Source organism: Colius striatus, chromosome 2 (genome assembly GCF_028858725.1).
Source record: "Colius striatus isolate bColStr4 chromosome 2, bColStr4.1.hap1, whole genome shotgun sequence".
Classification (NCBI taxonomy): Eukaryota; Metazoa; Chordata; class Aves; order Coliiformes; family Coliidae; genus Colius; species Colius striatus.
The window spans coordinates 112,247,244-112,264,514 of record NC_084760.1 but is presented as its reverse complement, the minus strand read 5'-3'; the positions used below and the strand labels follow the sequence as shown (position 1 = coordinate 112,264,514).

The following is a 17,271-nucleotide window of genomic DNA, read 5'->3' as shown; positions in this document are numbered from 1 at the left end:
ATACATTTCATTTCTAAATTTCTTGCCCCAGAATCTATTTGTGGGTTAATTCAAACAGAAGCATTACTTTCCTCCCATTCATGACTCAGACAATTGATGCTGAATCCCAATATCCTGCAAGCTTTAAAAGCCAACCTTGGGAATGCTTCTATCCTACCCAAATAATCTTTTAAAAAAACCTCAACAAACCAACTCCAACAAAATAGGTCTACTATGTTTTGGTTTAGCTGAATAAGGAGTCAGCTAGACAGCAGCATAACCACAACTTTATCTCTTGTGAGGCAGCAGAAAGAAGGTCAGACATTATAAACTCATACCAAGAATATGTAAATATACTCGGTTTTGCAGGAGGACTATGGATCTATACTCCATGGTTTTGAGAAATCAGGTAGGATTTCCTGCTCGTTAACAGTGGTTGTCTTGATGTCACCATCACTTCAGTGTCCCTTTGGAGAAAGGAAGCTTTGGCATTTAAGGAAAGTAGACAGGTTTAAGTTTCATAACATAATAAATGTGTCCCACTTTTGTCTCTGTCAGTACCATGATAACTGCTGTTGGGCAGAATAAGGTTTCAGCAATGTAAAGAGGACATATTGGGACTAATGGTTTCCAGGCATTCTTCAGCATGCACTGGAAAATGCTCTAATTCTTGCCACTTGAGCCTTGATAGCTGAATTTAATATTAAAAACCAAAAATCTCAATTCAAACAATCTCCAGCCTCCACAAAACAACAACAACAAATCTCCCATTCTTTTTACAGGTATGCTTTCCTCTTTTCAAGGTCCTCCCTTACATTTTTATCTCTTCTGTCTGCTGTATTTCCATACAGCCACAGAATTTCGACTTGATTCCAGCTCTGTGAACCGTCTTGGACATCAGATGTGCCACTGTCATGAATATATTTTTTCCTCCAGTTCAATCTATTAAAAACAGGTATACGGCAATCTCTTGGCACTTATTAAAAAAGTATTAATTGCAAGGTATGGTCATAAAAGTGATATTAAAGAGTTTTTCCCAATGTACTTGTTTTTAACAACAGTACTCTCTTTTCTTCCTAGGGGAAGGAGATGCAAGCCTGGCACAAAAGGAGCACTTTCATCTCTCTATTTTGGAATTCCTCTACAGCCACCTTCCCAACGCTCTGCTGCACTGCCCACAGGGCAGCATCCAGCTTTGCTACTGGGGAAATGGAAAAGAAATCGAGTAGGCAAAAATCCCACAGGTATCCTACAGTGTGTGCCTGTATAGCTATGTCAGCAGAGCCCTCCTGTGGAGATGCTGCATACTCCAGCAGCAATGCTGAATTTACGAACATAAACCTCAGACAAAGGTTCTGTGATACAATTTAATGATTTCAGAGAAGTGAGGCTGGTAAGTGAAAGTCACACATTTTAATTAGACCAAACAATATGGTTGGGACAAACCTTTAAAAGCACCTACTTTAAAAGTATCTACTTCATAATCATAATAGTTATCGACAACATTTCTCATTTGATTTTTTTTTTTACCTGAAAATTTGCCTCATCTCTTGTTTCAAGGAAACCACTGATCATGTACATCAGCAAACATAGCACAGGAAACATTACAGAGGCAAAAATCATGTTGTCAAAATATCTTGATTTTGTATTGAAGTCAAGATGAGGAGTAGGGAACTGGGAATTCAATCTGTTCAGTCTACTAGCCACAAAAAAAGCAGGAAAAATAACTTGCTTAGAACATCAGCTCTTCAGCTTTGTTACCTGTGAAAGAAATGCCTGACAAGGAGAGACATCAGGTTGTTTTTTCCAAGGCATAATGTCAAAATGTCACAACTACTACACTATCAAAAGATCTGAATTACACAGCATGCCTGACATACTTTTTTTTCCTGTCTCCATTATTTTACTGGTATATTTTGACCATAAGAACTCACATTCTACAGTATATCATTTTCCTTACAATCAGCTCTTAATGCCTGATCATTTTGGCTATATAGTAAGGTGTAATACTTGCTACATTATTTGTAGGCTGTTTCATGTTGCTTGATCATAACTAAGACACAATTTACATTTTTAGGAAGTAAAACTAAACACTATTCCAGATTCCAGCCTAACATTTCAGCACACAAAAACATGTTTACTTTAGTTTTAAAACTTAACTTTGCCCACAACATATCACTTGTTTTTCTCTTACAGGCGAGGCTTATTACTCCATTGCTGTAATACAGCAGGAATACATATCCCAAATGAAAACAAAGAGGCAGATGAAAGGCATTGTATCATGAAAACAGCCGGGCATCAGGTTTCTTGAAAAGGATCAACATTTGAGAACATGCTAGTAACTAAGAACATGCTCACTAAGGTAATGAAAGAATTAAGAACCAAAAACCAAACAGTATTTCAGTCAGCATCCAATTTCCAATCTGAGCTTAAAAATTGTGCCAAAATTTCAGGAACAACTTAATTATAGCTTCTCTTTTTTTAACACTTCTTTTCTAAATTTTCAGAAATGCTTAGCCCTTATTTATATACACTAGAGAAGAACAGTTTCCATAGCAAAGCAGAGTCATTAATTGTATGTGTGCAAATGGACGGAGCGATGAGTGTACAAACACACATCTCCCAGGCAGTGGCAATGTCCTTAATGGAAGCATTTGAACTCTTCCTTCTAATTGGTAATGAAATCCTATGGTTACAGCTCCCAATATTTTGAAATGAGTGTAAAAGTCCATCTTCTGCAAACTTCAACTGTTTTATACAAGTAGACTGTAAGAAAATGCTACTCTATCATATCCAGTAGTGTCATGTCTTTCAGAGTGAAAAATCCTCAAAAGAAGGGGAGAAAGCAAGAACTTTTCTCCACTTCTCATATCACTAAAAGCATTTGATACCTAAGTGTTCTGCACTGCAATTTGAGAAGACTAATTCTTAAAGGCACTCACTGAAGATGAGAATGAAGGTTACAGCTGCCATTCTAAAAACTAACTGTGGATGTCTGAACAGTGACAAACTCTAAGCCAGGTAGTTTCTGTGACTGAATTGAGGTTTTTGGTAAACACTTAAGATACCTGGCACTCACCACCCAAAACTATCAAAATATCACAGTTATAATGGACTTCCAAGTGAGAATAACAACCACAGGTTAGAATTTCTTCTGGGCAGTTAAACAGGGAGCAAGATCCATCCCTCAGAGCTGAGAGGTTGGAGTACTTGTTTTACCCTCCTTTACCACAAGACACTAGAATCAATGAACTCCAACACATCAAGTCTCCAGTGGCCACCCAGCACACCAAATCCTCCTCCACTGAACTCAACAGTGACAGATCACTGCTTTTCTTTAGAGCTATGGAAAAAGGGGATACTAAAACTTGCCATAAAAACAAACACACTGGGCCATGCTATAGAAACAGTTGATAGGAATTGCAGTTTCACTGTATGATTGCTGTAATGCTTCCACTGAACACAAAACTGATGGACCTAAGAATAAATAAAACCAGTGTAACAGTTAAAATTACTAAGAGTATTTAGATACTCAAATTTTATCTGATAGGAAAAAAGGGAGAAAGAAATGAGCATATGAAGGATCCAAGATGCTAAATATATAATTAAAGGAATAAAGTCCATATGGACATCATCAGCTTGTAGTTAGAATTTAGAAGCCAAATGAAGGCTCTAGAAAAATGGCAGAACAAACCTCAGGGGACAGAAGCCAAGAAAAGAAGCCACTTAACTGCAGATATTTTATTTATTTTAAAGCATGAACCCATTGCTCTGGAGAGTGCTTAACACGGGTATTTACGACCATTTTAACAAAATAAAGCAGAGGTTAAACGAGAAACTCCCTTTGCTGGATTTTCTAACAACTCAATGATATTTTCCAGCAATATATTTGCCTGTGAGGAGCTATTTCACCGTATACTCCTCTACCTTCACCATATGTGTGTGGGGGTTGTGTGGTTTTGTTTCTGATTTGTTGGTTTTTGGGTTGTTTTTTTGAGGTTTGGGAGACTTTTTTTGAAGACCTAAACTACATAACCACACAGTTATCACAGGGGAGCTGAAAATCTTATTTCAATGGATGCAGCTAACTGGGGAACACAACAATGGAGTTCAGTGATCTCAAAATCTTTCAGATTACAGCATTAAATAAAACTGAACTGTTAACACACACACAAGCAAACAAACAAATCACTAAGTTCCTAGTTAAATGGGGGCATTTTTTTCTTCCAGAAGGTTCATACTTAAACTAAGAATCAGTTTCCTTTCCACAAAGCAACAATTTATTTCATTCTCTGATGTGCAGGCTTTGTTTTGTTTTCTCAAAAGCAATGGGAGAAGAGCTGCAGACAGAAAAATTCCTGAGTAAAAAAGAGGAGCAAAGCTTACAAAGAACACTAGTTTAACTTCTCATGATTCAAATGTGACAGTTTTTCCCCATATCCTTTGAAAAGCCTGTAAATTTAAGACAGTGCCATAAACTTCTTAAAAAGTAATAAAACTATTATTTTTTTTACTGCAGGTGACTTGTAATGGAAATACTGGTCCTAAATTGATTCACAAGCCAGGAAAAGGATGTCACAGGAGCTAAAACCCCTCAGCAACACAAAATGAAGATTTTTTACAATAATTTAAAGAATTAAATGAGGCATTGATAGCCTGAAGTATGTCAACACACATTTTTAAACAGTAACTATAAAGGTCTTGAGCTGGGCTGCAAAGCAGATCTGAAAATTTAGTGGCTCAAGAAAGAAGAACAAGACTTCTCTGCCGTTTTAACTGCTTGATACAAGAGAGTTATAAACAGCAGAGAAATTCACTGTAGAAACATGAAGCTATCTCTTTCTATGCTACTCTGCTTTCACATTTATCCTCCCTCAGTTGAAGAATTTATCAAGTCTCACATCTTCCAAACAGGCAACATGAAGTTTAACAGGTATTTATCTAGATTACATAAAACTCACTTCTCATTTCAACCAGTTGTGCTCTTATTATCTAGTGGCCTTGTATTACTTTTAATCAGCCTCTGAGAGAAAATATAGTAGACTAAACAGGTGTACAAAATGGAAGCAATTTTGTTCTGTGATATATAAAGAGAAATATTAAAGCAACTCCCTCCCAAACTATTTTCTTCTGTCATATCCCCTTAGCCAGCCTGTTCTGAAATACAGCAATTACAGGCTACTTTTTATGGTCTGGTTTTTATCATTATTCAGCTGCACATACTTAAGAACTGTGCTATAGTCTTAAAAAACCCAAGCTTTTCCAGACAGATATATCTATACTGCAAGTTGTTACCCAACTGTCTCAACAATCTATCCAATACTATCTTAAGTTATCTTAGTGAACTGGGAGGCTGAAGTCTTTATGGTCATAAGTATTTTTTTTCAAGAGGATGACTTCATTTATTGCCCAAGACAAAGTACTCTCTGAGTAACTGATCCACGGTTTTCGTTGTTTTGATGCACACTGTGCATCACCCACACTGCCTGATTAATCTGAAGAGGTAAAGTCTGTAAGTACGGGCTCTCTAATACACAGGGATCTCAAAATCCACTTGGAGGGCCGTTTATGTTCCCCTTCCTCCCTTTTCTAGAACTTGTTAACTCTCAGCTAAATCAGGTAAGAGTTTTGGCCTCCCAATCAAGCCACTACTCATCTCCTCCTCTAGAGATGTCTGTGCTCCTTGAACATAGTTAGGCACAGTCGTACTACCCACCCACGATTACCAGAACTAATAACTGCTCTTGTGCTTTGCTGCCTAAGTGTCATATATTCTCTTTATGCACAATACAGCAGAGTAACCCCCTCAGCTGACTCATGTTGAACACTCATGGAAAAAGCTGTGCTACAAGCTTTATTCCTTATAAACATAAAGAAGTTTAATGCATATGGTACAGTGCAGGCTTGCTCAAGATCAACCAGTTCAATCACCACTACATCTTAACTCAATTTTAATGAACACAAAAGGTACATCTAGATCTAATCCAAACTTTCAGCTATATGGAAACCAGTTATTATATATTTTTCAGCTGAAGTCAGGCACAAATGACAAATGCATACGGTAGTATTAACATAGGTTCAAATGTATCTGTGTATCTGTGTCCATCAGCCTTTGAAACTGGAACCTTTTCTAAGGGGTTACAAATTCTTTCAGTAGTTCTAACAGAACACCATGTAGCATGTCCTTTTTCTTCTCCCCTCCACGCAGCACTACTAAATAATAAGAGATCAGCATGCTACAAATCCTACATTGCAGATTGTGTGCAGGATTTGGAGAGCCTAAGACCAAAGGCAAAGGAGAAATGACACAGTAATCTTTTTGACACTATATGTCATTATGTAAGATCATTTTTATGACCTTTTCCCCCCCATGCTGTCTTCTTTAATATCCTTTATTTTGTAAGAAAGCTTGGATTAATTAACTAAATTAATGCAAAATCTATCTTTAATTATTATGCCAAATGGACAATCTTTAAAACAGTTTGCCTGACATATACGTTACAATCATGACCACATTCAGCAAGTACAGAATTTTGCTGCTACATCCATATCTCAACTGCACAAACTAAAGAAATAGAAAAGAAAATTCACAGAGACCACCAGCAAGGGAACTTGAGCTACTGGTAAAAATACTTTCCTGCTGCATTCTGAGTGGATGAAAATTGCCGCATACAAAATTTCCATGTTTAAACATTAGTGTTGCTGGCTAAGTATAAAAAAGCAGAAAACAGAAAAGAATTGCATTAGGGTCATTTTGTTTATACACCATTCAAAATTACTTTACTACTACATTACAGTTACTCTCTCAGCCTCAGCATCACAGATCAAGTGTATACAGTATCTTGTAAATGATCCCAGCTCAACTTTAGCCTAAGCTGACGTCTCAATTTTCACATCAATCTCAAGTGTCTAACACATGCAATACTTCTCTCTTGCACAGCCTGCTCCCTTTAAGTTGCTACTGCTAGTGCTTTTTAGATCTGCCAGCAACACATCGATGCAAGTGATCTACTTCTCCCTACCCTTCCTTGCTCAGGGTCATAAAAATCCTTTGGTCACTTACCTCTCCCAAGCTTTATATCACATACAAGCTTTTGCATTAAACAACTTAAGAACTCAAGTTTAATCCATGGAAAACAAAAGATCAGCAAACACTTTAAAAAGCTGCATTTTGACCTCAGTGACATCCTCTTAAATGAAAGTAAGGAAGCCAATCAAAATCTGAGTTTAATTTTACTAAGATTCTGTACTCAAAATACTGGGACTGTGCTAAATCACGTTGCCTCAACTAATCTCACTGTTTCTAACTGCAATTCACTAAACTGTGCCTCAATGGATTAAAAACAGAATTACTATTAAAACATTTAAAATAAATAAAAAGGCTCCAATAGATGCTTCCAACACTGAAACAGTTTTGAAAATGTGTAACTATTGTTTTAAGAGTTAACTGGAAAAAAAATTTAGGAAGTAATTGTCATTGTAAGGGTAAGGAAACTATTGCAAAAGAGAAAACACATCCAGCTCAACTTCCTCTACAGCTTATTTGTGTAAACTATTCTATGAATCGTACGTCCTCACTGCAGGGGAGGCAGAACATCACTTTATACCCAAACAGTCACAACTGGCTGTACTACAGAGAGGACTGAAAAACTATTTAAGTGTTAAAATATGCTTTACAGTCTAAGTTAACTACTGTATAGCTTCATGGCAGATCATCTGAGAATTTCCAGTGTAACTTGGCTTTCATCTTTTGTTAAGGTAGACATGGGAAGGGTGGGGGGAAATGACAGAACCTCTGAAGGTTCTGCTTTTACAAATATTTACATTCAGAAGCATTTTCTATTCAAACTCCATCATAAAATTATAGAAAGTTCTTACTGAAAATAAATGTTGAAGCCTTCAGACCATCTCTGAATCTCTGGTCTGAATTAATCAGACCAGCATGATTAATTAGAAATATGGTCCATTTACTAGAATCATCTCCCCACCCCATTTCTTTGTCAGATTTTGGACACTCAGGTAGTAATAGGATTTAGATTAATGACCTTAGCACATTCTCCAATTTCATGGATGAATGGACAACAGAATAGGTAACAATAGATATGTGCTTTCAGCTTGTAAAACGGACCTACACATTCAGGTGACAATAAGCAATGTTTTGCATAAGCACAAAAGTCCAACTTCAAGTTCCCTTGCTTGCAGGGTCATAACACAAAATAGCAAGCAGGAAGGGTGAAGAGCTGAGGCTCACATCCCTTAACGTGACAAGAAATCAGATCTAAGTCCCAAAAGTCTGTTCCATTTGCTGATGTTTGTAAAGCTTTGGCTGGCACAATCTCCTTCTGAAAAGCCATTTCACCTATGACTGTTAGGAAACAGGAAGAGGCAGGGCTGTCACCAAGCCTTGAAAGGTCCTGGAAGAAAGGACTTAGCTCATTTCCTTTTATTGCCAGAAAAGAACCAAACCTTTCAGACACATATTACCACTAACATTTTTTTACTGTTGGTGTTGCTACATGCTTCAAAAAGACAAAGTGTACTCTAAACTATTCACATGGGATTATATGATTAAAAAGAAGCAGCACCAAACTCAAAGATGACTGGGGAAAAGACTCAGGGAAGAATTAATTAGGAATTAATACATACTTAGCAAGGCAGAAAAGCTAAGAAGTAGATTTTTTTTTTTTCTTCCTTACCTTTTATCTGCTTCACTCTCCTCAAATCTCCTAATTAGAAATATCAGCAACTTCAACATCAGTCCTGTATTTGGTATGTTGCTATAATGTGGAGGATCTCACATTAATGTGTAACAGAGACCTATTTTTTAAATAACTTCTAAATGGTTAACTTCCCAGGAGCTGGAATACCAGTGACAGAACTCCATAGGTTATATTTTACCAAGATCCCTACTCTAAGGAAATGAGTACAGCTATTTACAAATCAAGTCAGCATTTTTAATCAGATTACAAAAACATGGAAGAGCAGTGATGAAAAATTTGGAATTAGTAATTTCAGCTTCTAGTCACTATTGTACAAAAAGGCAACATCAGAGTGGGCTCCCAAAGGCAGTAAACTATGAAGCAAAGGAAACACTATCACAGGCTTTGAAATGTTTATGATGGCATATTCCTTTGGTCAGTTTATGTAAAGGACCACAGATAATTGTCAAAACAAATGCAAACAAATTCCAGCATAGTCCTCTTGTTTTTCTGCAGGAAGTAACAGTGCAAAATACACAAGATGCAAACACAGCATACTATTTCATACCAGCTCATCTCACCTACCAAATTAAATCTCTCCCACAAGACAAACAAGGACTATTCAAACATTTGTTGTACGCAGAAGCAGGAACCAGGAAGAACTGCAGGCATAAGAGGAGAACAACACTGAGCAAAATCAAGAACACTCTTACCTGAACTGAAGGTGCTGGCTCTTGAGATTGCTTACTGGTAGCCTCTTGGAAAGATGCTAAACCAAAGCTGTCAGTCTTGTGTAATACTGGACCATCAATCCTGGCAGATGCATCTGTCCTATGTGACTGCCATGTCTCTTTTCTGTGATGAGATTCACCAGCTTGCTCGTCTCCAAAGGCAGCCCAAGAACAGCTGTCTTTTTGTTCATCTTCAAAAGCTTTCCAGTCTGTAGCCTGGTTACAACCTGCTGAACTGAAGTCCGCAAAGTCGTCAGAGTCCTGAAAAGCAACACTCTCATCTTGAGGTTTTGGCACTGAATCAAAGTCTCCAAATTCACTATCATCACCCTTTTCTACCTCAGTAGTACATTGAAAGTCTAAGCCAGAAGTTTTACTGGTAGTATCACATTCTAAAGTGTCAGCAGTCTGATTTAGTTCAGTCTGATCCAACCTTACTGGCTGTTGAGAAACAGTACTTTTATCCCTGAATTCACCAAATTCATCATTAGGTTCATTAATATGTGCAGGCTGTTCAGAAGTTCCTTCTAAATCTACAGCATTTATTGATTCTTGAGCATTAATGAAGGTGGGAGATGCACTGCTGACTGAACCAAAATCACCAAAATCATCATCATGTATCTCACTGCCAGCTAAAACTTTGGTACTACTTCCACCGTTCTTAAGATCTTCAGAATCATCCAATTTTTCTCCTGCACGATCACAGCTCAGGCTTTGGATGTTATCAGTCTTGATGTCCTCTGTTCCTGAAGAATCATCAGGTTTAATAAAATCTTTGCCATTGTCTACGCTGCCTTGTCTTCTCCTCCCATTGCATTCTCCATTTTCAGTAGTGCATATTGAACTTCCAATTGTTCGAGCCATACTAGAAACAGCAAATTCATTATCTTCCAGTGCTGAGAGATCCTGTTCACAACTAATTTCTGAAACACAAGCCTCTTCTTCTACACAAGTTACTCTGTTTATTCTGTTGTTCTCCTGAATGCTCAGAGAGTCTCTTTCATTAAGAGCACTGCATATTGTAGGTCCTGTTTCCTCTAAATGGATTGGGTTTTTGTTTGAGAATGTAGCAAAATCTGCAAAGTCTTCACCTGAGCTAGGCACTGAGTTCAAATTTTGCTCGGTACTATGGGCACCAACAGTTTTCAATCCCTTTGAGTCATTGATACTGTCTAGATCTTCTGTTCCCTGAGGATTTACAGGGTCTGATGCTGCAAATCCGTTTGTTAGAATCTCTAGACACGGAAGTTTCTCACCATTACAAGCATCTATTTGCTCATCCTGGCTCTCAACTGTTATACCAGTTCTAAGGACACGAGAAGAAAAACCTTCTGATTTCCCAGTGTTGTCTCGTTGTTCCCCTCTTTTGTTTACATCTTCTAAAGCAGTACCTGAAGTTCTAAACTTAGATTTTTCTTTGCTGGTACTAGTAGCTGATGTATCAGAAAGTTCCTTATTAAGAGTAGGAAGGTCTGCGATAGAGTCTTTATCTTTAACATTTTGAACAGATGTGAAAGTTGCAATGCTAGCTACATTGTCAGAATAATCATGAAGTGGGATGAAATGATTTGTAGGTATAAACTCTTCCTTTGAATGACTGTAGTCTGGTGTATCAAAATCAGCAAAAGCTACACCAGCAGTGCTTACACCAGAAAATCCTCCAAACTCTCCAAATTCATCTTCATCATCATCATCAGCTCCATTGTCTAGCGGTGGAGGAGATGAGGAGTACATTCGAATAATATCTGGTTCCATTGTTTAGTTCCACTTCAGAGTTAATGTATTTCTATAATAGAGGAAGAAAGAAGAAGTATATTAGAATTCAGCTAGCTTTTGTCATCTCATATTTTTTATTTTTCCCGGTTTACCTTTTATTTTGAAAGCATGCACATAGGTCAATGTAAATTGGATATCAAAAAGTAACAGTCCTCAAATCCATTTTCTAACCAATTCTTCTGTTTTAGAGATCACAGAGAACATGCTGGGGACAGTTCCAATCTTGGATACTACTATGTGATCATATTCTCAGCACACAGTGCTGAAATGCCAGGGCACAAAACATATTTTGTCTTGAGCAACACAGTGACTTCAATAACTAACTTCAGTTTTAACTCATCAGTTCTCCACCTCCTGTCACCAGCAATTCATAAAACAACCAATGACCCTGGTCCATCTTTTCTCACACTCATCTGTGCCCTCAGTTGATTATGTGACAGAAATTAAGCCACCTGATGGTCTATGCTACGTGTCATGTACCTAAGGCACCTTCAGTAATGCCAAAGGCACCTTCAACAGAAGGCTTTGAAAGATGTTTCCATAAGCTTTGGAACCATGAAGGAGTGGAGGAAGGAACTGCCATTATAATTGCTATGATTTGTTGCCCTGCTGTTTAATTTTCTTTCTACCAGTTCATGAGTTTCTGTTAGGTCTACTCATTCTTCAGATTCTTCAGTCTCCACATCTGCTGCCACCAGCTTGCTTTTGTCTTACAAACCACCAGTTGGGAAATCCCATTATGAGCACCAGCAAAGCCTAGAAGCAAAACAAACTTCTTCATCAAAGAGTATTCCCAAAAGAGAATAACGGAGCAGGATTAGCCACGAAATATTTCAACACAAAACCACTAAATCATGGGGCAGGGGGGGAATCCAACAAAAGACCTCAAGAAGAAAATATTCCTGTGGCGTGGAGACAAACGGATTAAGGTCTCTATCCTAACATTGCAGTAGCAAGCAAGGTATCAATGGAAAACTTCTTTTCCTATTTTTCTTTTCAATATTGTGTGTAATTAATGAAACAATAACTGCTACTACTTCTAGAACCACAACTGTACACACCTTAAAGCCCTTAAATGGAGAGCTACAACCAAACTCTTTCCATTTGAATTGACATTTGTTGCGAATAAACTGTAACAACAAACCGAGCACTAGCTATTAAAAAAGAGTGGAAATAACCTATACATAGTAGCAAATAACTGACTTTCTAACCATCAGAATAAGTGCAGACTTTACAATACTAGCTCTAAAACACAGATAAAACATGATCCTTAACTTTCCAAAGTCTTACCAAACAACTTTGTACATGCACCTCAAAAGCAGAACACAACGGGGATAACAAACAATTGAAGCTCTGCGGTTCTTCAAGCACAACATACCACAACACTTGAGCCAAACAACTCTTAGTATTTGCCAGGCATCTTTAAGGTGACTAAAATACCCTTTAAAAAAAATTTGTAGGTATTTTGCAGTTATAAAAGAGCATGCTTATCAGATGAAACCTGAAGCAATTTGTAATATAACATCACATGTAAACTGAAGATGACTGCAAAGGACTTTTGTTTAGAATAGAGAATAAGTTGTCAACAAGCTCCCACAGAGGCTTACTCAGCAGCAGCTGCTTAACGAGGTATTTGAGAGAAGAGCTTCACTCTCTTATCTCAGAAGCCTCACCTCTCAAGAGCACTCTCCTTTTTACATCAAGGTCTAGCAATTGCTGTTTAACATCTTATATGAATCTAAAGATCCCTTCTGAGATGTCTAAGCGTGACTTTGTGTTCACACAGAGATAACTCTAACCTGTTCAGCTTCCAAGCCTCTGGGTTTTCAATCCACTAAATACAACAACAGCATTTCATCTTGGTGACTATCAGAGCAGTCATTCCTTCTTTCTACCCAAATTTCCAAGATCTAGTAAGGTCAACCATCAATACTAAAATTAAATATTGAGTATATCCAGACTACAGTTGCTTTCTGAATGTTTTACTGCAGAGGAAGATCCATATGCTATACACAAAGACATGCCTTGGTAGGTGCTGTGCTCATCTCAAAGCACCTTATTTAGAGATAGCACTATTTAAAGCTATAGAGGAGTTGGTTAAAAGTAAATGGTATTATGTCTGGAATGCATGACTCCTCAGGTCATGAATCAGTAGGTCTTCAGTAATACACTTAGGAGAAAAGACAGAGAAAACTGCATTCATTGGACTTACTCCCTCCCGGTAATTCCTGAAAAAGGATTTTTTGGTTTCCTTTTTTTACTTAATTTAAAAAAAAAGTGGCTTTATTTGCTTATAACAAATCATTCCTTGCAAATAAATTTGAGTTTACAAGTCTCCAGTTGAATGTCAGCAGACAATAGCCTAAATTTATTACTTCATCTCCTGATATGTAACAAAAGTTGTTACACCTATCTGGAAAATGCAGTTGATACGATATTTATCATTTTATCTCATGTGACAACAGCTGAAGAGATTGTAAAGGCAATAAAGTAGTTCTCAAAATAAACAAAAAACACTCCTCAATGTTACTTCAAGGACAGCACTGACTGGATATAAACCTTCATCATCCCAGAAGAAAAGAGAGCTTGAGCAAAACCAATAAAACATCTGGAAAGAAGAAAGGTGAAAACAAGAGTCCTATGAAAGAACACCTTGATTAGCTTCTGGGGAATAATACTGGAGGGCGGGATAAGCAGTTACTTGACAAAGATTAAGTATTACGATTGAAGCCAATGCATTTCTTTTAATAAAGATGTACAAGAGATGTACAAGACCTGTAAAATCTTTCTAAATGCTTTTAGAGATGTGCTTTAAAGAAAAAAACCAGAGTTTTACAGCACGTTGATTTACATCGGAAACAAACAGCTGGATAAGTAAACCCATAGAAATCTGAAGCAGAAACCAAAATAATATTCCTAAGTATTTCAACTACTCTCAAACAGGTAGTCTATAAAACATTACACTGTTAAGAAAAAACAAATACTTGTGTGCTGACACAAGTTAAAGCTAGCAAGCTAACACATTTGATTTTGAAACCAAGACTTCCAAAGTCCACAAGAACACGTCTTGAAGCTTTCAGTGGAGTGTAAGTAATAAAGATCAAAGTTTAACATCAAGGTATTATATATATATATAATATAGATACTTACCAGTTTTTTCTACTTTTGAATTAGTTTTAGAATAATCAATGATGTAAGCAATTACGTTCAAGCAAAAAGGAGATTAAGTAGACCAGCCTCCCCACTCGAGAAACCTTATTTTTATTGGTGAGAAGATATGAGAAGGGGACGAAAAAGGAGAAGATAGATCGAACTTCAAATTTGTTTCCAACTGGCAAATATATAAATTCACAGCCCTGTACATAGAGAATGACATTAAAGTATGTTTTTGCTGGTTCAGTAATAAACCAAATCTGTATTGTACTCCTACAGTCTAAATTTTTTCTAAAATCCTCAAAAGTACTTTGATCAGCTGCAACTCTTCTGCTTGGCTAAGAAGCACCACCAGTCGAGATGCCTACCTAAATTACCAGAGCTTTCTGGATGCTGATGCACTTCCTGATTTATGCATTATATAGGCCAATATTAGTTAAACTAAATTTAAAAATTGCAGTCAGTCATCACAACTCAGACTAAACAATGAAGTCTAACTGAAAAGCTGATTTTTGCTTTTACACTCTATCTCAAAGACATATCTTAACACAAAGAATCAAAGGCCTTCAGAAAAAAACTTCTGAACTTTCCCATTAAAAAGAAAATGTGTATGTTTCACCAAATGCACGTGTGGATGGTTGGGGTTTTTGTGAAGTCTTTTCAGATTTATAGGCTTGTATAAGTTGGTTTCCACTTGAATTATTTGAAATATATGCTCAGCTCTGTATTAGTAATTGCTTGACTACTTGACATCAGAATATCTCATGCAAAAAAATGCAGACAAAAATTAGTTCTTAACCTGCAATGGACATATGTCCATCTATTATCCATCAGAACAACTGTACCCATATTTTTTATGACAATTTATTATTATCTTAACCTCAGCTAAAAATAAATAATAATAGAGTTAAGAAAACCCTTAGAGACAAGGATAATCTAAAAAAACCCCAGAAATCGAAGATGCAGCATTCAGAAAACAAACTGAATAATGTGAGAGCAGCAAGCATCACATTCTAAGGGAATTTACCTGCAAGACTCCTTTTCTTTCCAGTTAACATTAAAAAAGGGAGGCAAGGAACAAGAACAGTAGGGACAAGCACAGGATAAAGACAATGTGAAGAGGCAGCACGGGGGCTGAAGCACACTGTCAAAGTCAAGTCAAACCTGTGGGAAGGTCTATGACCATTTAAAAATTTTCTCTCCTGCAACTTGCTGTAAAGAAGAAACTTCCTTCAATTTTTCATTTCAAAGCACTTTTAAAACATCACAGTGATCATTCACACAGCAGCAGTCCAGTAGCACAATACTTGGCTCCACATATTTTTCAATAACAGTTGTCAAAACAGGATCTGCAAGGAACATTAATTGTGCACTTAAAAATCTGATCACATGTTTAATCAGTTTAACCCATAAGAACCAAGCAAATAAAGAATGGGATGGACTTGTGTATAATTTTCAAAACAAACATGTCAGCTATTTCCAGTGATGTGACAGCTGCATTTTAAAAGTTGAAATGAAAGAACTTAAAAATGTGTGAATCTGTATTACATACAGGATGTTATGTTAACATAATTTAGTTGTTTACAGATCTCAAAAGAATATCAAATCCAAAGGGGAAGGAAAAAAGTCATATTTGTATTCCCTCTCCTCTTGACTGATTAATTAGCGATTTATTTTTTATAACAGGGTATAATCCCAATTCTCCTTGCAATACTTCAAGAACATGGGAATTTTTAGACTTAATGTATTTTACTTCAGAAAGAATTTACTTGCGATCCCCTTTCCCAACTAATAGCATTTCACCTGCTAATCATAACTATTGAACCAGATTTGTTATCATCCACTGGAACACTGACATGGTGAAAACTCACAGATCCAACAGCACAACTACTTTGTTTATTAATTCATTTAGTTAATCCCTGCTTTGTCTGGCATCTCAAATAAGGGCTAGGAGCTGGAGTGGTAGCTTCATCCTTTGTGGTACTTTATATTCAAGTCAGACATACTCTTTGTCAAGACATTAGGCTACCTAATTTTGTAAATCTGTATTTCAAGTGGTTAACACAAATTGTGATTTAACTAAGAGTAGAATTTGAACAAATCTATGACTGATAGGCAGATTATTTATCCTCCCCGTATGGTTGAGGGAACTGGCTCCCAAATTTGAAAGTCAGCTATGCAGTTAACACTTTTCTGTTCACTTAAACCTTCTTGAAACATGCATACTTTAAGCAAATTGAAATAAATTTCTCAGCACACACTAAAGTAAGGATTCTTCTTTGAAAGAAATTACAGTAGTTTTCACTTGCATATAAGAAAACAACTACTTCTATGATTTGTAATATACAACAACTCAGGTTTCTGGCATCAGACCTTACACCTTAAAGTGAAAAATCTGACATAGTTTCAGCATTCCTGTTTAGACTGGATTATTTTAGCCACAATCACAGGTTTGTGTTGACAAGTGTCATCAAGTTTTCTAGATCACAATATTTTAGTATTGAACAGATGATGGATTTCCATCAATTCCTCATGATTCCAACACTTCCAGAAAAATAACATTCAAGAACTGTGTTCCTGTTCAGATGTCATTTCCTGAAGTCTTTTATCTATTTGGGTTTTTTGAGGTTTTTTTGTTTGTTTGTGTGGATGGTTTTTTTTTTTTTAAAAAAAAAAGCTGAAAATGCTACTTCTTCTTTCCATCTATTTCTTCATATTCATATTTTAGTGTTATGAAGGAATTTAAAAAATAAACTTCAGTATCATAAACAGAAGATCACTATTAAAACCATACTATAAATGTAATTCATTAACACACTTAGGAGTACAATTTGACATTTAACTTTAAAGAAAAAAATTATTAATTTGATAAGATTCAATTCTGTTACTGAAGATCTTGGTTTAAAACTTTTTCAAAGCTCACGGAATTTAAG

At 36.6% G+C, this 17,271-nt stretch overlaps 1 protein-coding gene across 4 annotated transcripts in view; it reads right to left on the bottom strand.

Moving 5' to 3' along the window:
• The window catches only part of AFTPH (aftiphilin), a 45,495-nt gene that overhangs the window by 22,945 nt on the left and 5,279 nt on the right, over nt 1-17,271 (bottom strand). For all 4 annotated transcript variants that reach the window (XM_061989182.1, XM_061989183.1, XM_061989185.1 and 1 more), the window contains exon 2: nt 9,392-11,195. In XM_061989182.1, the coding sequence (XP_061845166.1) occupies nt 9,392-11,164 (1,773 nt within the window). In that variant the 5' untranslated portion in view covers nt 11,165-11,195. The remainder of the gene's footprint in view (nt 1-9,391; nt 11,196-17,271) is intronic.